Source organism: Pristis pectinata, chromosome 30 (genome assembly GCF_009764475.1).
Source record: "Pristis pectinata isolate sPriPec2 chromosome 30, sPriPec2.1.pri, whole genome shotgun sequence".
Taxonomy (NCBI): Eukaryota; Metazoa; Chordata; class Chondrichthyes; order Rhinopristiformes; family Pristidae; genus Pristis; species Pristis pectinata.
In genome coordinates this window covers 6,613,126-6,636,131 of record NC_067434.1, presented here as the reverse complement: position 1 = coordinate 6,636,131, position 23,006 = coordinate 6,613,126, and the positions used below count along the sequence as shown (strand labels likewise).

The 23,006-nt window shown below is 46.4% G+C and overlaps 1 protein-coding gene across 1 annotated transcript in view; it reads left to right on the top strand.

Moving 5' to 3' along the window:
* The window catches only part of LOC127584616 (uncharacterized), a 51,758-nt gene extending 31,649 nt beyond the window's left edge, over positions 1-20,109 (top strand). The window contains exons 2-7 of the mRNA XM_052041429.1: positions 2,724-2,774; positions 8,506-8,585; positions 9,202-10,038; positions 13,683-13,863; positions 15,668-15,815; positions 18,126-20,109. Of these exons, the coding sequence (XP_051897389.1) occupies positions 2,724-2,774; positions 8,506-8,585; positions 9,202-10,038; positions 13,683-13,863; positions 15,668-15,815; positions 18,126-18,430 (1,602 nt within the window). The 3' untranslated portion in view covers positions 18,431-20,109. The remainder of the gene's footprint in view (positions 1-2,723; positions 2,775-8,505; positions 8,586-9,201; positions 10,039-13,682; positions 13,864-15,667; positions 15,816-18,125) is intronic.
* Positions 20,110-23,006: the final 2,897 nt, after the last annotated feature.

Sequence of the window (23,006 nt, the reverse complement as noted above, 5' to 3'; positions counted from 1 at the left end):
CAGATGCCTGAGCTGTGAAACAAAAATGAAAAAAGCTGGAAACTCTCAGCAAGTCAGGTGGCATCTGTGGAGAGAGAAACAGTTAATGCTTTGGGCCAAAGACCTTTTGTTGGAAGTGGGGAGGTCAACGTGTTTTAAGTTGCAGAGAGGGGGAGGGGTGAAGAGAATGTGTGTGTGGTGTTGTGGAGACCAAGGTCGTCCGTGTGTGGTGTTGTGGAGACCAAGGTCGTCCGTGTGTGGTGTTGTGGAGACCAAGGTCGTCCGGGTGACACAATGTGAAAGAGGTATAGTTTATAGACTGAGGAAGGCAGTTACAGAGAATTAAAATAAAACAGAAGGACACTTTGCAACTGTATGAGGCAGTACAAAACAGCTGTGGGAAATCCAAGGCAAAAGACAATGCTGGAAAGAGCCAGCAGGTTGGGCAGCAGCTCTGCACGTGGAGGCTCGTTGGGTGGAAGGTGAGGACAGGGAGAAACATATCCTTCCCCTGGCTGGGAGGAGGGGATATGGGAGGTGAAGCGCAGGTGAGAGAGGAGACGCGGCTGAGAGCCGTGTCAGCTCTGGTCGAGGGGAAACCATGGTAAAGGAAAGAGGGGCCCTGGGGTGGGAGGTCATCAGAACTGATACACTGGAGATGGAGAAACAGGGAGAAGGGAAGTAGGGTGGGAGGTGTGGCTGAGAGCTGTAGAAGTCTGTCAACTTGTACTGGATGTTAGTCCTGAGTCTGGTGGATGAAAAGTGGGAGCAAGGTGATGAAATGAAACCTTCATCTCTGACTCCTATTACACTGGTACTTGGCTTAGCACTGCGGCACCGAGCGCCGATTCATTACACCACTCTTGGTTTGAATGTCAAAGTGTCGTATTCTCCAGTAAGTTAGTAAAGACATCTGGCTCTACTTCATGCTGGTGTCCTGGGAGCCTGGGGCACACTCCTACCCTCTACTGGAATTCCCCCAACAATGAATCACCCCGTGGCCTGGTGTGGAGAGCCTGCTGGTGTGGGATGTGGGGCTCAGGGCTGCACCCTGGCCGTTACGTCGCTGGTGACCTGGTCCCAGGAATGCATCCTGAGAGTTCTGTAGAGACTGAGTTAGTGGTATCACTCCCTGCCTTGGGATTCTTGCTTCTCATTCACCAAGAAGGTGAGGGAGGGCTGGGTAAAACACACTACGTCTGATGGGGTGAGACCAAATGAGTTAATGTGGCTGTGGGAGGCAGGTTATGCTTCTCTCTGGGTTATATGTGACTACTAGCAGATTTATGGGATCAGCAGGTCACGCTAGATCACTGGAGGGAGAAAAACACTGAGCAAACAGGTGGAAAGAAAGAGCCTGGTGTTTAATGATAGGGAATTTGTTCTGGAGTCCAGAAAACTCGGATAAAAGAAATGGGATTAATGGAGGATTAGTGTAAATAGGTACTTGATGGTCGGCATGTACTTGATGGGCTGATGGGCCTGGCTCCATGCTGTATGACTCCAGGACATGGATGTTGTTCTTCAAGCTTGTTCTGGGCCTTGTTGGAAGGGTGTATGAGGCCCCAGACGTATAGGTTGGAGTGGAATTGTGATGGAGAATTAAAATGACTAGAAGGTCAGGGTGACTCCTGCAGACGTGCAAATGTTCCACCTTGCAGTCACTCAATCTGCGATCGGTTTCTACAGTGTAGAGGAAACTGCATTGGGACGACCGAATGCAGGACACCAGGTTGGAGGAAGAGCCAGTGAGTCGCTGCTTCACTTGGGAAACTGTTGGGTTGTTGTGGGAAGGGAAGGGACAGGTATTGCAGATCCTGCAGTTGCATGGGAACGTGCTGCAAGGTGTGGATGGGATAGTTGACCAGGGATTCAGAAAGGGAGCGATCCCATTCAAAGTACTGACAGGAGGAAGGGAAATGAGGGTCAGATGGTGGAAACTGCAGCAATGACTTGGGGCTTGCCCTCTGAATGTGTGCATTGTCTGCACGTGCGACCGATAATGGAAGTTGGAGTGGTCTTGGTTCTGGAGTGAAGACTATGTAATTGGACAGTTTCCCATTGGTCCTGTAGGTTAGCTCCATTGCAGCGGGAAACCTGTTGGAGGTGAGGTGTACTGTTGTGGCAAGTGTGCAAAGTGTTGGTGTGATGACTCAGCCTTGACTGATCTCCTGAAGGCAAGACCCTGAATCCTGGGACCTCCAGCTTCCGGTACTCTGCGAGTCACTCCCCAGGTAGAATCCGACCCACTGACCAGTAAGGAATGCAGTGGAAATTGATGACCTGCCTGCAGCTCACAGGGAGACCCTGTGATGCCTGCAACTGGCATCACCGCTGGAGGTCGCTGCCTTAGGATAGCTTTCGGGTGAGGACTGGAGGACCACACCAGGACCCGGGTTTCCTCCGACATCCCAAAGACATGTGGGTTGGTAGGTTAATAGGCTCTGTAAATTGCCCGTAGTGTGTAGGTGAGCGTAGAATCTGGGGGTGGGGGTTGTTGATAAGAATGTGGGGGAATAAAATGGGACAAGTGTAACTGGGTACTTGGTTGGTGCAACTTGATGGGCCGGACTTGGTGCAGGATGGTTCTGATCCTTTGCTGAAATGTTACTGTGCAAATTGCTTTTTTGTGTCTTCAGTTAATCTTGCTTTATAGCAGCTAAGCTTTTGTTAGCAGCAGTGCTATTTTAGATCGGGAATGTTTTGGGCAGGAAGAGTAATATGCCTCACCTTTCTCCTTATAGAATGAGAAGCCTCTGGGCCATTCTACCAGCCGTTCCAGCAACATCTCAAAGGTACGTGCTGAATTTTCAGAGGCCCAGCTGAAAGATGTATTATATGCTGTTACTAGAATAATTAATTTTATATAAACTCTTAACTGCTTTGTTTACAGAGCTGCATCACCATATAAATCCTGCAGTTATTTTCCAGTTAAAAGCTGCACTCCTCATTAGCATGGAATAGACTGTTAAGGGTCCTGCAGATTGATTTGACAGACAAGCCACAATAGTCTTTGCAGGATAAAAATACTTTCCAATTTACTAGTGTCTGTGCCGTTCAACCAACTGAGAGACGGCCATTTCATCAGCCTAGTCGCATGAAAATGTCACACAGGAACATGCAGCTTGTGAAATCTCTGAAGCTTGCTCAAGTGGCTCTAGTTTTGGCAGATTCCACATAGTAAACCCAGCTGGTGAAATCTGTATGGAGAGGAATTTGGAGATCTGTTTTCCATTGGAATACATGAGTACAAAATATTTTAGCCTGTTAAGTGTCCTCTGCCAGTCAGTTACAGTAATTTCTCAATTTACGATTGTGCAATTTACAAATTTTCACTAACGTCATTGACTTTTTGAACCTTTGATTTACCAAACAATTTTTTGAAATAAGGAACAGCTTTTTGCACACACAAATACATGATGGCAAAATACCCGTAATGTATTTCATCCAGCTGTTTTGATTTTTGATGTTTTGATTAACACTTTGTTTCCTAGGAGGACATCTCTTTTGTAAATTTGACGACTGGCTGACTTAATGCTTGATACGTACTGTAACTCCCATCTCTCTGCCGTGGTTCTGTAACCCTAATGCTCTGGGCTGGAACTCAATCACAGTGCACATCCTTGTGCGCTGTGGAACTAGTGTAAAATCAGTTGTTACTTGCCACAGGGCACCTAGCGCGCATCATTTGTACATGCATCATATGTGTTGGGAATTTGAATTATGCATTCATGTGCTCATTTGGCATCTGTGCATGGAGGACACTGGATGTTAGTTGCATGTAATACAGGTTTGATATTGGTGCTGCAGGGTTCGAGTGCAAGTACAGTATTTGACAATGAATAAATGGAATAAGAATGAGCAAATGTTCTCTCTTCATTGGGACCAACTTCACTTGAACTGTTGTTGGGGAGTCCACTGTAAAGGACAAAAATCTGTTTGAGTTGCATCATTGCACCAAATTCCTTTGGGGGTGGGCTAACCCGAACCCAACACACTCAGATCTTTGCCCCAGGAGTCTGTCACTCTGCTGCCGTGTTGTTGGAATGCAAACTATGAAGCAGGCTAACTCCTGTGCTAATTCCACATCTGACCATTAGCTGACCCTACTTCCAGCAGCAATTCCCAATGGGATCTGCCGCCTTAAGGCTCCTGCCCTGGTGCGGCCATGTGCACGTATGCTGGCTCGCTCTGGAAGACGTGAATTTCCTCGGTCACGTGCAAAACACTGTGCAGGTCCGTGTGAACAAAGGTCCCACCCAGCATCCCTGGAAGCAACCGGTACAACCCACCATCCTAAGACTTGCGCTAATTAATGCTCATTTCTCTGTGCTGCTCACCGTTGCATTGCATTCCCAGGCCTGCAGTAACCTCATTAGAGCAGTTCGTGGTGTTTACAGGGGATGGATGAGTGATATAGAACAGTACAGCACAAGAACAGGCCCTTCGGCCCACTGTGTCTGTGCCGACCACTATGCCAATCTAACTAATCCCATCTGTCCACACGTGGTCTGTATGTTGCTATTGTATCTGCTTCCAACACCTCCCCTAGCAGCCCGTTCCAGATACATGCACAGTTTTTTTTAAACAGAGTGGTAATTCTCTCTTTAACCTATCCCCCTCTGCAACCTATGCCCTGCAGTATTTGACACTTCTACCCTGGGAAAAAGACTCTGCCTATCTACTGTATCTATGCTTCTCATAATTTAATACAGTTTTATCAGGTTGAGATTGAGATTTTTTGGTAAATCCAGTGGACGATCCAGGGAGATGTCAGGAATTGAACAGACAAATTAGGGTCAGGACAAACAAGGGTCTGGCCCCTTGAGCTTGCTGCAGAATTTAGTAAGGTCGTGGCTGATCTGATTATAATCTCAACTCCATATCCCACTGATGACCTTTCACTTCCTTCCCTGATCAAGAATCTAACTATATTTGCTATAAAGATACTCTCTTCCACTGCCCTTTGAGGAAGCGAGTTCCGAAAGTTCTCAAATCTCAGAGGAAGAAAATTTCACTTCATCTCTAAATTGTGAAACAGTGACCTGTATTTCTAGAATCCTAAATAAGAGGAAACGTTGTCTCCACCCCCACCCAATGGGCCTCGCAGGGACTGATAGAGACCGCCTCCTGCTCCTCCCTGCGCCTTTCTCAGAAGGTCAGATTGCTGTTCTGTGCAGTGGAGGAACCAGCCTCCAGAAAACCTCTGCGGAAAACTCGCCTGTGAACTGACATCTGTACCTTTTAACCTTGTTCAGATCAAGGGCCTGATATCCTCCCTAAAAATATGAAGCATGATCACTCAAAGAACGTGGCAGAACATTGCTGCCTGTCCTCTAGTTCACCTGTCTATGTAAAACTTAAGTTTGTGAATTGTGCATCACTGCACCTGAATCTGAAATTGCTTCACACTTTTTTTTGGAAGACAGAGCCCCAAACTCCTTGGCCACAAGAGTTGTGTGTATGTGTGCACACACGAACTTCAGACAGCTCACCCTTTGAAAGACATCTTCAGTTGAGTTTCCTATAACTTGCTTCCTCCTGCTCATTTTGACTGTTTTCCTCAGTCCACCATTGGCATCCTAGCCTTAAAGATCTGGAATTCATCCCCTGAAAAATGTTGTCTCACAGATTTGTAGAGCACAGAAACGGGCCATTCAGCCCACCATGTCCATGCCAACCAGTGGACACCTGTCTGTGTTAATCCCACCTTCCAACCCTTGGTCCACAGCCTTCGATACCTGGGTGATTGAGGTACTCGTTCAGATACATCACGAATACTGTCGGTGACTCTGCTCCCACCACTCTCTTTAATAACTGCTGCTACTTTAAGCTCATGAAAACTTATCTCTGGCTGATTAGCCTAAGACCTGAAGCATTGTGTACTGGATTGGCTTGTTTTTGAACATCCGCAGATGGTTTGGTTTATCTCCGGGAATAGCTTTTCTATGTGAGGTGCTTGGTATTTTTTAAAAAAATTTCACACCTGCAGGTCGTTTTAAAACTTCATTTGCCCAACAAAAGCTGCAGGAGACAACAGGAAACAGTTGGATTAAAACGCTGTTGAGCAGCATTCACAAGTGTGAGGGCAAGAGGAGAGGTCTCTGACCCCCACAGAACTTCATGGGGTCTCCAGAAAGGACCAGAACTGTTGCCACTATTTCAGGAAACAGTGGCAAGGCAATGACTTATTGCCTTTGAGAAGGTGGTGATGAGCTGCCTTGATCAACACCACATGGAAGGTGCTCCCACAGTGGTGTTGGGAAGGGAGTTTCAGGATTTAGACCCGGTGACAGTGAAGGATCGGCGATGTATTTCTAACTTGTATCCACCTTGGAGGGGAACCTGCAGGTGGTGGTGGTGTCCCATGCATCCTTTCCCTCATGGTGCTGGGGTGGGGAGCGGGGGCAGCGTTGAAGAGGCCTTGGTGAGTTGCAGCAGTGGAGTGGGAGGGAGGATGTTTAAGGTGGTCGATGGGGTGTCAATCAACTGAACTGCATTGTCCGAGGTGATGCCAAGCTTCTGAGTGCTATTGGACAAATGGCATCACCCTCCTGACTTGTAGATGGTGGAAAGAGTTTGAGGACTTGGGAGGTGAGTTACTCATTGAAGATTACGCAGGCTCTGTCTTGCTCTTATAGCCAGTGGTATCTATATAGCTGGTCCATCGAATTCCTGATCAGTGGTAACCATCAGGATGATGACCCAAGAGACTGCAGATGCTGGAATCTGGAGCAACGCACAAGAAGCCGGAGGAACTCGATCCGACATGTCGACTGTCCATTTCCCTCCACAGATGCTGCCTTTCCTGCTGAGTTCCTCCGGCACCTTGTGTGTTGCACTGTCAAGATGCTGGTGATTAGACAATGGTAACGCCAGTGCTGAAGATGATAATTTCACGGTATATGTGATGTGAATGTTACTTGCCATTTATCATTCCTTGCCTGAGAATTATCTAGCTCTCTGTAGACATGGGCTGCTTCATTATCTGAAGTGCTGCAATTAGATCTGAACCCTGAGTTCACCCCCATCCAATCACAGTCAAATGGGACACACCTTCCAGTGAGGAAATTACCAACAGGGTTGTAATCTTGGCATCATGGACTTGAGTGACAGAACTCTGGGCTAGTGGACACTTGAGTTGTCAATTCCAATTGGACACATTTCTGGAGTTTTAACTACATGACCTCCCCCACTTCCTGACCTCTCATTCTGATCGTCCAACCTTTCGGCACAGAGTTTTTCCTTGTCAATCAGAAGGCAAGAAGGTTCTTTCTCAGATAATTGGATAAGTCTCGGCTATCAATTAATGGCCCATTAGCTCCACATCTGCAGTATTAATTTTCCTCATTCATTCCTACTGATCTCCAGGGCAATACTGAAGGGTTGGCAGCTCAGACTAAATGTCAATGGGTCATATCCAGAGAGAGTATGAGCTGGTTGAAGGGAGCTACAAACGATGAGGCTTTAATCTAAGGTTAACGTCAACCCAAAATCTTAAACTACCAATAATCTACCCTTATTTAATCAACTCTGACCTCGAGGGAAAGAGAGACGATGGATAACAGAAAGATGTTTACGAAGTGAGCTGTCTGCCTCTCCTCTCCCGCAGTGACTGTTTGTAATTGTGTTGTGATACACTTGCAAATATTTTGAGTTGCCAACGCTGACAGATCTTGATGTGACAGGATCTCTCTGACAAGGGGAGATCAAACGGCTTATAAGTGGTATGTTGTAAGTTTGCTGGAGCATTTCAAGTTCCGACTGAGATTTTTTCCTTCCCCAGCCTTTGTTATACCTTTTGTTATTTTTGATTTGTCTGAAACAATTGTCCTAGATTTTCCGGGGACTGAAGGTTAATCTTATTAACTCTACTGGGTAAAACTTGGGAGTAAACCACTGGGGGTGGGGTGGGGAGATGGGGGGTGTTTAAAAACAAAAGATGTTTGGCTTGGCTTGGCAGGGGTGTGGGAACATCAGCTGCTAATGTTGGGTCCTCCAACCATCATTGAAAGTAAATGGGAATGAACGTGCAGCTGAGAGTCATGGTGATGGTGGATAGCTGTGTAGGTGTTTAACGCTGCTGACCGATGTGTAGAGTCCTGCAGCACAGGTAGAATTCCACTGTGCCTGTGCTGACTGAATGAACAGTGCTGTTAATCCCACACCCTTCTGCCCTCTTTATCTTGTTTTGGAAGTAAATCTGGAATCTGATATTTTTTTTAAAAAAAAGATAATTTTTCAAGTAGAAAACATTCCAGAGATGGAGTTTGGTTGGATAAGGTTGAGCCAAGGTGTCACATGATTAAACCTCCCATAAATGTGCCCAACTGGGAGATGCCTTCCTTGTTTCAGTCTAGAACACTCTAATACCTTGTAGACTGCTTGTTAATTTTTATTAACTGCTGGTGATGGGGTGGCAACCAAATCCCATTGGGTGAGTTAGTTTGCTGCTGTGATTTGACTAAGGTGTGGTATATCAAAGGTCATTGTTTTGCTAATATGAGTTGTTTGCTGTGCTGACAGGTAGGCAGCCCAACCTCAGTGACGGCTCCTCACGGCTTCTCCAGGACCTCAGTCAGTCCCTCGGACCAGGATATCTGCAGGTAATTCTCACTCTGGGAAATCTTTCAATGAGACTTGTTTATTCACTCATCAAGTTAACACCACTGATATTCTGGGGCGTGTTGAGGGTCTAGTGGGTGGGTTGCCATACACACCACAACTGTTCCATGCTCAGTACCAGATGGAACTCAACATCAGCCGCATTAGGGGTGTTAAGACTGGACTGAGTGACCTCGGATGAGGAGCCGGCAGATGGTGTGTGTGATAGAGAACAACGCTCTTGTTCCCTTCAATCCAGTGATGGAAATGGTACCCGGGTGAATATTAATTCAGATTGCTGTTGACAGTGATGTTACATCAGTTGAATAGTTTCACAGTCTCGTCTCGCAAGTAAAAGGAAAACTTAAGTGAGATTGTAATAAGAGCAGGAGGGAATTGGAATGATGTCGTCTTGGGTTCAGATTTATAACTTCTCTTTTCAGATCTGTAACATTATTTATCTCTGTTCATGTGTTGTCAAAAATCTATAAGTTCCATGACAGAGGTCCTTTGTGGAATTCATCCTGAGTTATTTTCATTTCTGTTCTTCCCCACCACCCCCCTCCCCTCCCCCCTCCCTTCTACTTTTCTTTCCTCGTTGACTCTGCCTGCATGCAGTTCGGATGCAATTCCATCTGAGCATGTGCCACCCAGTCCACTGCAGACTGTTGTTGTCCTGACTAGGCCCAAAAGCAAATCTTCTCTGGTCCAAGAGGTTGTTGCTACGAGTGCCTGTCAAGACATGCCACAAAGACCAAGGAAGCAGAGTTCATTTGGGGAAGATCTGGCCCAACTCCTTTGGCCTGGGAAGCAAACCACAGACAGTGGAGAGGTGAAGCACTCCAAGTCGCTCAATGATGTCCATGCGAAGCCTGATCGATCAGCTAGCAGCCTGAGTTTTATTGGTAGGACTTGCTCCGATGGAAAATTAGCACCAGTCCAAGGGAAGAGCTCAAAGATAAAGAAACAACATCACATTAAGAAGAGAGAAGACTATTACAAGCCATTACAAAATATCCTAAGTTCTCAGATGCAGCCCTTTGCCTCTGGTCTCTCAGACAGCCGGGGGACTAGAGACGGCCTCTGTGTGGTTGAGGTTGCGGTCGCTGACGCAGAGCAAAGCAGCAGAAGGTCCTACCTGTACCGACTGTTCTTCCCTTCCTTGCACGCTCCGAGCTTCTGTGCTCTAAAGAGGTTTCCCGAACCAGAGAGGAGTGGTGCTCGCTTGCCTGTTACCAAGTTGTCCAGTGACTCTTTCTGCTCTGAGGACATCGGAGATGACGATGTCTTTGAAGAAGATTCTGCAACCAGAGCGCCTGGGTTGGAAGTCACCAAGGAAGAGCAGCGAGCCCCCCTCTGCTCATTCGAAGGTGACAGTGATCTAGAATGTCCCTCCCTCACATCTGTGAAATGGTGCCCCTCACCCCCTCTATCTCCATCCTGGGAGGTGTGCAGGTTGGTTCTTCAGATACTAGTCGCTTCTATCATTCTCCTTGATCCTTGTAGTGGTGACACCTTGAATTGGAGCCCTTTGAGACCCCCGCCACACTGTTCCTTTGCAATTACCCATAATCCTCCTGCTTTGTAGATGCATGTTTTTGCAAATGCGGTTTGTCTGCTGTCCCTGACCTGTGAAAACGTGATGCTGTGTTAGACTTTAAAAATGTTTTAGCTTGAGGAAGAAAGCTGGCGACCAAATTACTGCACATAGAAGGTGAATCAGAAATATGACAGGTAATTGCTTCAAAATGTAACATTTCAAATGTCTTGCGACCACTGCTGCTTTCTTGGTTATGGTTTACTCATAGCTGATTGATGGCAGTGAGCAGAGAGAAATAAGGATATTGTATTGGAAGTAGCAGGAGACTTTCCTCTATGAACTGAGTTGCTTTTTCTCCCCCCATTGTTAATCCATTGTACAGTTGGAACTTCTAGCCTTTAACCTCTTGTGTTATATTGAGGTAGAGGGACCTCCTCCCAGTGAAAACCACACAGTTTGGACCTGGTTTTCTTTGGCTGTTTTGGGTCATTTATATCCGTTTGCTTTGGTCGTTAGCCTGGGGTGATGGAGTGAGCAAGGGAGAGGTTTGACCATTGTAGGCTAGATGGGCACAGTGGCGTAGCTAGAAGAGTTGCTGGCTTGTAGCTCCAGCAACCTAAGTTCACTCCTGACCTGTGCTGCTGCCTGTTTGGAGTATGCACATTCTCCCTGTGGGCTGTATGGGCTTCTGCCCACAGGTTGGTGGGTTAATTAGCTCCTGGTGTGTGGATGAGTGGTAGAATCGGGTTGGGTGTAGGGAGAATAAAACGGGTAGGATTAGTGTAAAAACGGGTGCTTGGTGGTGGGTGTGGATAGTGAGCTGAAGAGCCTGTTTCTGCACTTTACTGCTCCAGGTCCTTGACCAAGTGCACTGCTGTAAAGAGGGTGAGAAACCTTTGGTAACTGGGTTTTATCTTTTCTGGTTTTTATCTCCATTATTTCCAAAACTTTATAATAGCAGCTGGTCCTCGTTTTCTCAAGTTCTCTCTACCCTGCTGCACAGTCAAAGCCGACTCAAGTTGTTGCAATGAGGACATTCACCCTGGCCGTGGTTTGAACCCTGTATCTCAGATTTTGTTCAGTGTCAACAGCAGCAGCGTGTTTGCAACTCCCCAGAGAAAACTGCTGGCACAGGGTAAATGGGGTTCGGCAACAGGGCTTGCAGGAAAAATAGCTCTGCCTGTCCCTGTGTGTTTACCAACTGTACAACTCCTCATCAGAGTTTGGGACTTGGTAAAGTGGACCCATGGAGGAAGCTTGCACATAGGGAGACCAGACCTAGAACAAACAAAGTATGGAATTGTCAGTAGTAAACCCCAAAGGAACTCTGGTGGAAATTCTTCCCACAGAATGGTGTGAATGAGGAAGTTGCTATCATGTGGTGATAGCGATACATTTAACTAGATAATTATACAAAGAGGAAAGGGTGACAAAGCCACAGTGGGAACCAGTGTCTGTGTTGTAAATTTGATGTGGTTCTGTATACAGAGTCCCAGAGGACGGAGGTATGGTTTTATTTTCCATATTTTCTTTGCCGGAGGAAGCCATCGTTCACTGTGACGCTGATTGAATAAACAACAGCCCAGTGCCCGTCCACATTTTGTGCCTGTAAACCCAGACGTTTTGAGACCTGGATTTTCCTCGTGGGGACGTCCCACCTGATGTGAGCAGAGGTGGCTGGGAACGTGACTTCCAGCTGCCAGGGATTGTTGCTCCTGACCCACCTCCTGGGTCTGGCCTGGTTAAGGATGGGATTTAGATTCCCAGCACATCGTGCAGCCTAACATTGGGTGTTCTGGAGTGTCCCGTGTGAGGGTAGTGTTTCGTTCCAAGCTGCAGGGCAGCTCCGGAGCACATTGAATCCATAGCAGTACTGTAAGTAATCCTTGTGGCAGGGATGTGGTAGAAATAACTGAGGAGAGAAGAAATTGTTGGATGTCTACTGAATAATGGAAGTGTTATTCTGGGGACTGGGAGCACCAAGGGGGTGGGGGGGGGTGGGGTAGCCCCTTTTTCTGTGTACTTACACGTGGTCAGTGGGATAGATGGGGTAAATGCTTTGCAGGGAGAATGGCGAGGGGGTGGGAGGGCTGGTAGTGGAGGGTAATTTCAGCCAATGTTTCTACAGCTGTGGGATTTGGTGGGATGCCTTCCTGCCGCAGGTTCCCTCAGTAGCCCACCTCGGAATTGCTGAAACGTCCATGTTTCCAGAGGGGAGTACTGGCCTTGGTCTCTGATGTAATGGATAGAAATTCCTGTGACACCTCATCAAGGTCCAAACAGGAACCAGGCACAAGGGGTAACGGCATCCCAAGCAATGTACAGGAGAATCGTGTCCAAGTGAATCTGAACCTATGCGCCTGGGATGCCGCTACAAGCAAGCTTTTCATTGTACCTGTACCTCACCGTACTTGTGCACATGACAATAAACTCGACTTGACTTGAATTCAGAAAAGAAACCACTAAAAGGCCAGGAATGAATGATCTTAGGAAATCTGGGATTTGGGAAATCATTGTGGATTGATGCATCATTGGGATTGGAACTTCACTTGGTAGTCAAGGGATTTGGAGATCATTCGGAATGATTTGGAATTAGGACTTCATTGGAAACATTGTAGAATTGGTCTTCTGTGAGAATGAATGGAACATTCTCAACAAACCCGGTGGCTGCATTTGTACTTTTTAAAAGTGCAAGGGACTTCCCTTGTGTTGAAGAAGACATTCTGAAGAAAACTGTAGATCAGGGGAGCCATGTGTCACTCAAGTGACTCTGGGTGGCATGATGAGGCAGCAGGTAGTGCTGATGTCTCACCATTCCAGTGACCTGGGTTTGTGTCCAGCCTCCGGTGCTGTCTGTGTGGAGTTTCCGCCTTCTCCTGGTGACTCTGTGGGCTTCCCTGTGTCCCCCTAGCCAAAAGATCTAGTTAATTGGCCACTGTAAATTATTCCAAATGTAGGGGAGGGCTGGATGACTCGGGATGTGAGAGGGAGTAGATTGCAGGGAAGGAAGTGGATTAATGGGATTTCTCTGAGACCCAGCATGGCCCCAATGGACGGAATATTGTATGGAATGTGAGAAGCTGTTCCCCTTGGGGTTTGAGTCCTCAGCCTGGAGGTTGTGGTGAGAATCCATCGCTTTATCAAACACCATCTCTGCCTGCTGGTAACTTTGTTAACAGTCTCTCTGTTGACTTCCTCTTTCCACATTTCAATCACTTCCACCTTGTCTCACTATAAACCCATGACTCAGCATTCCAGGAGTCCTTGAAAACCGCAGGCAAATCCGATTTGGAGGTAAAGCAGCAGAAGGCTGTGGGGCACTTCTTTGAAATGGACGCTTCATCTGAAGTAGTTACTGGATGAAATTGTCTCTAGTCCCGTGCTTGCACTGTAGTTCAAGCTTATGCCCACGTCACAATAAAGATACAAGGAGCTTTGCATAGGGGAAGTTCATGTTTGGAGTCAAACAAGTTGCTGCTTTCTTTGGGTGTTGATGTCAGGTGGAATTCACTGGTCTGGGCAGTGCAGATTGCAATTAATTTGTTCTACTTTTGTACAGAATATGTCACTGTGAAGGAGATGATGAAGGTCCACTCATCACGCCCTGTCACTGCACTGGGAGCCTCCGATACGTTCACCAGGCTTGTCTGCAGCAATGGATCAAGAGCTCAGACACACGGTGCTGTGAGCTCTGCAAATATGAGTTCATCATGGAGACCAAATTAAAACCACTGCGGAAAGTACGTAAGGAATGGCGCGTTGCCGAGTAAATGTCTGGTATTGTGGAATGTCCACTAGTCTTGCACATAATCATGGCCACTAACTTTAGACTGTAAGATGGTCAACAATACAGGTTTATGGATAGGGAAGGTTTAGAGGGAACACAGGCAAATGGGACTAGCTCAGGTAGGTGCTTTGGTAGGCTTGGATGAGTTGGGCGGAAGAACCTGTTTCCATTGCTGTACAACTCCATGACTCTGTTAGGAACTTCTTCACCCAGAGGTATGGTGTAGCTGCTGTCTCACAGCTCCAGGGACCCGGGTTCGACCTTGGGTGTGCTGTCTGTGTGGAGTGTGCACGTTCTCCCTCTGACCACGTGAGGTTTCCTCCCACATCCCAAAGACGTGCAGCTTGGTAGGTCAGTGGGCTGCTGTAAATTATCTTTTAGCGAAGGTAAGTGGCAAAAGAGTTGATGGCCATGCAGGAGAGAATAAGTTGTTAGGTTTGGGGAAATGGATGAACGGGGCGATGGGATTGCTCTGCTGGGTGCTTGGCATGGGTCAGATGGGCTGAATTGTCTCCTTTGTCATAATAAGTAAGAGAGGATGTTGGACTGTGGAGCTTGCCACCACAGGGAATATCAGGGGCATATGTTGCATTGAAGGTGCTACTGCATAAGTACCTGAGGGGGAGAAAGTTTAGAGGGTGGGAGGAGGCTTGTGGGGACCATGAGCTGGCATGGACAAGTTGAGCTGAATGGCCTGTATCTGCTGGAAACCCCATAATCTGTCTGTGTGGCAACATTCACCTTGAAATGTTAGTTGGAGAAGAGGGTCAGGAGATTGTAGAAAGCCGGCAGACTCTGTGAACCTTCACACTTGGGAATGGTGTCAGAGGACATCAGGGTTCCTCTGTTGTGTGCTTGGCCAGGTCACAGAGTGGAGGGGCAGTCCCAGTCGTGCTACTAGTGGGATAGAGGGGGGGGCCGTGAACTTTGGGGATTTGGGTGGGTGCTGAGTACAGATAAAGCTGCATTAGACAGTGGTGGGTTCATCCGGCCAAGGATTAAAGATGCTGAAGCTGGTCATAGATCCCTGTACCACGTCAGTGGCCACATTTAGACACCCAACTGGCCGTGCGGGACATCCCGAGGTGCGGCGGGTGCTGACTCCTGCCTTATCATTTAATCTTTTTTGTGGGAGGTAAAATGGAGCCTAGAGCAGGAGGGAAAGCCATTGGAGATGATTTGTCATCCTCCCCTGTTGTAGCTCGGATTGGGACCAGTTCAGTGCATGGACTGCTTCGTCCAGCTGCATTTTTATAGCGCCTTCCAGACTGCCCAATGGGCTTTATGGCCAGTGAAGGACTGTTATAGTGCAATCATGGCAGCCGGTTTTATGCAAGCCATAGAACGAGATAAAGAGATGAGGGAGGAGAGCAGGAGTACACTGCCAACCCCTTGAGGCAGCTCTAACATTCACTGAGATCAAGGCTGATCCCCACCCTCAGATCTGCTCTTTGGCATGATGCCCATGTCAATTGATTCAGTTGAATCCAAGTTAATATTTAGGTTGAGGGAGGAACCTTGCCCAGAGCACCAGGGAGGTCTCTGATTCTAAGAGTGCAGTGGAATTAAATACGTTTACCTGAGCAAGCAAGTTCAGTCTAATTCCAGTACAGGAGTGGGACTCGAAGCTGCCTCCTGGCATAGGTGAGAGGGACCAGGCCATATGTCAGCGGTCCAGCATTGCTCCATTTCTAGCTCAACACGAGTGAAGCTCATTGTGTTTGCACAGTCTGATAATGTCCACCTTCCTTACACAGTGGGAGAAGTTGCAGATGACTGCAAGTGAGAGGAGGAAGATCCTGTGTTCAGTCACATTCCATATCATTGCAATCACCTGTGTGGTGTGGTCGTTGTATGTCCTGATTGATCGGACAGCGGAGGAGATTAAACAAGGCCAGACCAACGGTAGGGACAGCTCTTGTCCTCCTCCTCGTGTACATGATCCTCAGAGTTTGTTATTCATTCAGAAATCTATCATGAATGCACTGAAATTAAATTTTCTTCAAGGTGTGGTCCTAATTTTAACCTCTTGGGCTTGCTTTTGGTGAACAAGTCAGCAACCCATTGGTTGGCTGACTGGCTGGATTCTCAGCTGGGCGAGGAGGTGCACAGCGCAGCATTCAGTGACTGCATTGGTTGGGATGGAACCCTGTGCATCGGGAGGGGAGGCGATGTCTGCCTGCTGAGGAGACCTCTGCTTCTCTGTGGGGCCCCAGTGGAGTCCCCCTCTGTCTCTGTTATAGGACAACGTTCCTGGGCCTCTTCCAAACCCTGCTGGAGTGAGAGGGGATTTGAAGTGTATAAAATCCTGAGGGGCCTTCAGGTGCACGTGGCGATGATGTTTTCCCCCTCGTGGCAGAATCTACAGCTGGGTGTCACTGCTTAAGAATAAGGGGTTTCCCTTTTAAGATTCGGATTTGCTTATTGCCACATAAACCAGGGTGCAATGAAATTCCTTGTTCGTCCAAAGCTTGCAGAGTAAACAGTGTACGTGGTAATAATAAATACAGCGAGCACGAAACAGCAGAATGGTGCAAAGGTTAAAGTGTGGTCTGAAGTAGTGCAAAAAGAAATGCTAAAGGGACAATCATGGAATAACCGGGAGAGGGAGAATTAAGAGTCCAAGAACCTGGCAGCACCACTGGGAACGGGGATGTGGAAGAGGCGATTGGATCAGAAGTCTGACAGCAGTGGGGAAGAAGCTGTCCTTAAGTCTGGACATTCGGGCTTTTAAACTCCTGTATCTTCTCCCAGAAGGTAGGAGAGAGAAGGGAATGGCCAGGGTGGCAGGTATCCTTGACGATACTGTTAGCCTTCCTGAAGCAACGCATGGAGTTGAGATGAAATATTTTCTGAAAATTGAGTCTTGTGAACTTGGGGAAAAAAATGCTTGAATATTTTTTAATGAAGAGGTAACTTGTCGATGAGCGAGGGAGTGAAAGGTTACTGAGGGTGGGGGGAGTCACATCAGCCCTGATCTCATTTAAATGTCTGAGTGACCAACTCCTCTAAATTTTTCTTCCCTTCCCTTTCTCCATCTGGTAAGAATCTCTCAGCTGTGAGAACTCAATCCATTTGCATCTGTGCGATTGGTCTCTGCTGAGTTTTGGTGGCAGCCCTCGGTACTTGGGTGAGCAATTAGTACAGGGAGTTGTAGTTGCTGCTGCCCTGGGTAACCAGCTCTTCACTGGTGTCTCTGTGTGGGCACAGGCAGTTCACAGGACTGAGGTCAAAATTGCCCTTTGTTAAAGTGATTTACTATTGTCACATTCAGAGACTTGCAAATAATCAATTATAATTGCCAAAAGGAGCTGAGGAGAATTTTGTTTGGCATCTCTTGTGACTGGAATTCTCTGCCTAAAAGGGAGGTGGAAGCAGATTCCACTGGAAAAATACTCGGGGGGGGTGGGGGGAGTGGGGAGGGGATTGGAGCTAGGGACAGCACCAGCATGCCTGTGATGGGAATTGAAAGTAGTGAGTATTTTAACATTGAGAGCTTGCCTAAATGGCTGCCATTGTGGTCAATGAACAGAGGAGGGCGGTGTAAGGGGCAGGGCGGCAAGTTCCGAATGATTACATTTGCAGAGAATAGAAGAAAGGAGCCAAGATGAGTGCAATGCAATAGATGCCCGGTCTGAATCTCCCTATAGTTGAAGGCTCCAGTAGTGGTTGGGACTTGTCGAGGGTGCAGAAGGCTGATGTTAGAGGTGGAAGCAGGAGGCAATCTCTGTTGGGCGATGGAAGGTTTGAAACTTGGGTTAAAATTGAGTGACTGACTTTGGTCTTCACAACAAATAGGAAAAGTTGTCGGGACATGCATGGGAAGGGTTTAGAGGGATGTGGGCCAAATGCAGGCAAATGGGACTGGCGCGGAAAGGCACCTTTGTCGGCATGGATGAGTTGGGCTGAGGGGCCTGTTTCCGTGCTGTATGATTTAATTACTTCAGCTTATCTTCTTCTAAATGTCAGATGGGCACCTGTCAACTTCCAGCCAGTAGGGTTGTTGCTGGTGTAGTGTGGTCAGTGTGCCTATAGACGGAAGTGCCGATCACGGTGAGTAGTTACAGTGGGACTGAGGTGGGAACTGAAATATTGAACATCACTAGAGAAGTGTGTCATATACAAGAAAAAAAAATTCATTTATTTTCCCTTGTACTTGTGTTACAAAGCACAATGATGTAACGTTACTGAAATGTTCCCAACATATCTCCGCAGGTATCTTGGAGTGGCCATTTTGGACTAAGCTGGTGGTTGTGGCGATTGGATTCATTGGGGGACTTGTGTTCATGTACGTCCAATGCAAGGTGTACATCCAACTATGGAAGAGACTGAAAGCGTACAACAGAGTGATTTATGTACAGAACTGCCCAGAGACCAGCAGGAAGAGCATAGCGGAGAAACCACCTCTGATGGAGCCAAGTTTTGAGAACAAGGAGGCTCCTTCAGTTCAACGTTCAGATATCAACTCCCTGCGTTGTACAGAGCCTGAGGATCATGGGATGGGAATACTGAATGTCTGAAGTTTACACAATACAGCGTTTCTCCTTGTCTCTCGCTCTCTCTCGCTCTCTCTCGCTCTCTCTCGCTCTCATCTCGCTCTCTCTCGCTCTCTCTCGCTCTCTCTCGCTCTCTCTCGCTCTCTCTCGCTCTCTCTCGCTCTCTCTCGCTCTCTCTCGCTCTCTCTCGCTCTCTCTCGCTCTCTCTCGCTCTCTCTCGCTCTCTCTCGCTCTCTCTCGCTCTCTCTCGCTCTCTCCCTGAGATCTTGTCACAGCCAGTGGCACAGGTCGAGATGGTCTTCTGATATTTAGAAACCACTTCTTTGGACGGAGACTTTGAGAACCAGCGATCACTTGCTGACATCAGTGATCTCATACAATGACTGACTTTGCAAAAAAAATTGAACATTATTGGAAATATTTAAGTTCAGTAGCAAATGAGCACTTTCAACTAAACTTTCTTCTGAAGTTCCATGTTTCGTGACAAAATGTTTAGCTGGAAATTGAAATGTATGAAAATCCCTTTCCTTATTCCCTTCATATTGAGGAGACAAAACTAGTTTTCAAAGAAAATAGTAATATCCATGGGAAAGTGGCAATTAAACCACAGGATACCAGAACTTATTATTTTTAATTATTTTAGAGGATTTTTATCAAATCTCCAAGGCAGTCACACAGGCTACATCGCAAAGTGCAATTACTCCCCTGTTTTTGTTAAGTGATTTATGTTTTCTAAATAGTTCCATGTTTAGGAACAAGCTCCTGCTATTTCTCCTTTTTTTTGGGATGAAATTATTTATTAGAAAAATGTCTAAGAAGGTGCACTTGGGGAGTCTGGATCAGACCAGGTTTCCTTTTATATGCATGTTTAAGCAACAAAGAAAAGGATAATACTACTGCTTCTATAAGTTAATATAAATTTTAAAATATCATTTATTTCTATTTATAAAACTAGCAGCTTTTTGCATCTGAAGTTTCTAAATTTGTACGCTTGCTTAACACCAACTTTTGAACTACAGGCACAATATGTCCATGTAGTGCTGACCATTGAACCCAAGGCACAGGATCTTTTGAGCAGCAGCATTTTACAAGAGGCTGTGTTATCATGGGACCAGGAAGCTGATGTGACTGAAGTCAATTTGGTTACCAGGGATCGGAGTTATAACTTGTAGGTTTTGGGGATCAAACTGCTCATTTTACCACAACATCCACAAGTTAGTGGCTCTGCTTATTAGCAAATGCTTTCAAGTAACCTTGGATTAATAGTCTGTTTTTAGTCAAACCATTCTACAATCATTTGGAAAATGACATTTAAAAAAATATAAAACTGCAAGAGTTTTTTAACTACAATGCAGCCAGCAAAGGCTGGAGACAGAGGATACAACTCTTAATGAAACGTCGCCACAAGTGGAACAAGCCTGGACTTGAATTTTGTGCTTTTCCTTTTAGAAACAAAAATGTAAGTTAAATCGGAGGATTCTTTTGAACTGTTGCCAGCTGCTGTTCATGACGAGCCAGTGCCACATGAGGACTAGAAATGCCACCTAGTTAACTAGTTGGGTGAGAGGGATTTCTTGGTGCATCACTTGTATTTCAAATGTATAGTTTTGTATTTCATTGTGTTCTTTTTTCACAGTACAGTATTAAATGTGTTGTCTAATGCATTGTGGCATAGTTTCCCAATAAACATTGACTTTGTTGTATGTGTGTGATTGATTGGTCTTGGAAAGGAATTTGGGGTAATGGGTCTGAAGCAATCAGTGTGGGAATGGGATGTATAGAGGCGGGGCTGGAGATACTCAGCAGGTTGGGCAGCATGCATGGAGAGAGAAACACAGAACGTTACAGGTCGATGACCCTTCATCCGAGCTGGAGAAGTGAGAAACAAGTGTGTTTTAGTTTGCAGAGAGGGGGTGGGGGGAGAAATCAGAGGGAATGTCTGTGATGGGGTGAAGGCCAAGGTTAAGCTGTTGGTAACACGAGAGACTGCAGATACTGGAAACCTGGAGCAACACACCAAGGAGCTGGAGAACTCAGTGGGTCACGCCGCATCTGTGGAGGGAAATGGACAGTTGACGTTCATCAGGACTTCAAGCTATTGGTGGCGTCTAAGGGAGAGTGATGAATGTTCACTGGTTGTAGCTGTCTGAGGAAGGTGCTAATAGAGGGAAATGGCTAGGGAAAGATTGATGCAGAAACTGAGCTGTAGAACAGAGCAACTGCTTTAAATTGGAAATACTCAGCAGATCAGGCAGCATTAATGAAGAGAAGACTCTGTTTTAATTTTGGACCGTGCATCTGCAGTTTTTTGCTTTTCAATCCAACATGGAATGAAAAACTGTTCTGTCTTCATACTCTCTCTGGTTTGTCCCTTTGCAGGGACTGAACTAATTGTATAGGTCCAGTTCTGGTGCATGGTTTTGATCCGAAACATCAACATTTCCTTTCCTCTCACAGATGCTGCTCGACACAGAGGTCTTCTGTGCTTAATGGTAGAGGCTCTTCAAGTGTAGTGGGCAGCACTGTACTTTCTGGGATATATTCAAGCGCTTACCTAATCACAATATACTCTCTGTGCCAGTTCCTCCACCCCCCCCCCCCACCACTGCCCTTCACATCCCACCATCTGTGCTCTCTGCCTATGTCATTTCTATGTCAAAATTAGCTGCAAATGTAAGCAGGAGTTGTATGTGATGAAATTATTGCAACATGATCTGTGAAACATTCAACCTTGTGTGTAAATTGCTTTAAAGATCAAACTCTACAATTATGAAACAAGTTAGATTCCCATGAAGTATACATACCACTAGAATAAAAATCTCAGGATATGCTACAGCAAAGATGTTTAAGTGTTGGTGAGGTTGCAGGGAAGGAATCTGACTTAACCGGGAACCAGTACACTAGAGGACATTGTGAGTCGTTCCAGTTCAGTGGGTCTGCAGCTCCAGTTGTGCCGCACTTAGTAAGAGCTTTTCACAGTGGTGGAAGGACAGTCCAGTAATTAGCGGATGCTGTTAGCACAGCAACTAAGAACGACGAGTGGAAAAAAAAAATCAAGACGTTAACGTGAAAGCAGTAAATGCTGACTGTGTCTGTGGAGAGCAAAAGTTTCAGGTTGATGCACTTATTCACGATAGCTGAAGTTTTATCAAAGTAAAACAGCATCCAGAATGGGGGTGAGTTTGATTCCTTCTTCACATGGAAAGGCAGGAGGTTTCCCATCTGCCACGTCCCCGACATGGAGCTGCCAGTAAAGTGTTAATGAGGTCACCCCCTTCACTTTAACCCCCTGCCCACATCCTATAGTTCTGGCCTGGGTCTCAGGTGAACTTAAGTCCACCTGGTGGGTGGTGGGGGAGCTGATGTCCTCCTTGTGAGACTAGGCTCAGGTACAGTTCTATTTGACTGAGAGGGTCTTCGGTCTGCCCCCCCCCCCCCCCCCCAGTTCTCTCTTAGCATAGGGACCCTTCATCAGGTGTGATGAAGAGGATTTCAACCTGAAACAGTAACTCTGCTTCTCTCTCCACAGATGCTGCCGGACTTCCAGAGTGCTTCCAGAATTTTCTGTTTTTGATTCAGATTTCCAGCATCTGCCATTTTCACTCTCATTTACCGAGGCTTTGATATCATTAACTCCACCGTTTGTCCCTGGGAACTTGTCCCTGGCTCCTTTTCATATGTTGGGGATGTGGCTGCAATACTGTGGGCTGGCTGCTGGTGGTGCTGTTGAGCTGGTACTGCCTCAGATCTACTGCACCACACCTTGACATTCTTAATTCCCAGGACATTCGCCACAAGGTCGAGAACAGAGGCTTTGTGGAGAGAGCTGCATTTTATCTCCTCAGTGCCTTGCTATCCTTCAAGATTTAATCCACTCAATGAGCAGTGAGCTCCTAAATTTCTGGGAATGGCAGGGAAAATGCTGGAACCTATAATAAAGGATATGATATTAAGACACTTAGAAAATAATATAATTGAGCAGAGTCAATTTGGGTTTATGACAGGGGTATCACGTTTGACCAATCTACTGAAGTTCTTTAAGGATGGACCTAATAGAGTAGATGAGGGGGGCCCCAGTACATGTGATGTATTTGGATTTTCAGAAAGGTTCCTTCCAAGAGGTTGGTGAATAAGGTTAGAGGAAACTGGATTGGAGGCAAGATACTAACGTGGATTGAAAGAAGAATAGGAATAAACTCTCCTCCCGTTGGGGCTGTGTCTAGTGGGGTGCTGCAGCTTTTACTGCTTGGGATCGAACTATTTACCATCTACGTCAATGATTTGGCCGAGGGAACCAAATGACATAGTTTATCATCAAACTTAAAACTAAGTGGGAATGTGAGTGAAGAGGCTTCAAGTAGACATAGACAAGCTGAGTGTGTGGGTAACAGCGTGGCAGCTGGAGACTGACATGGGAAAATAAGAGTTTATCCAATGCAATGAAACAAAAGACAAATTCTCAGTACTTTTTAAATGACGATAGAATCGGAAATGCTGACATTCAGAGGGATCTTGTTGTCCGTGGACACAAGTTACTGAAAGCTAACACACAGATGCAGCAGGTAATTAAGAAAGCCTTTATTGCAGAAGGATTTGACTG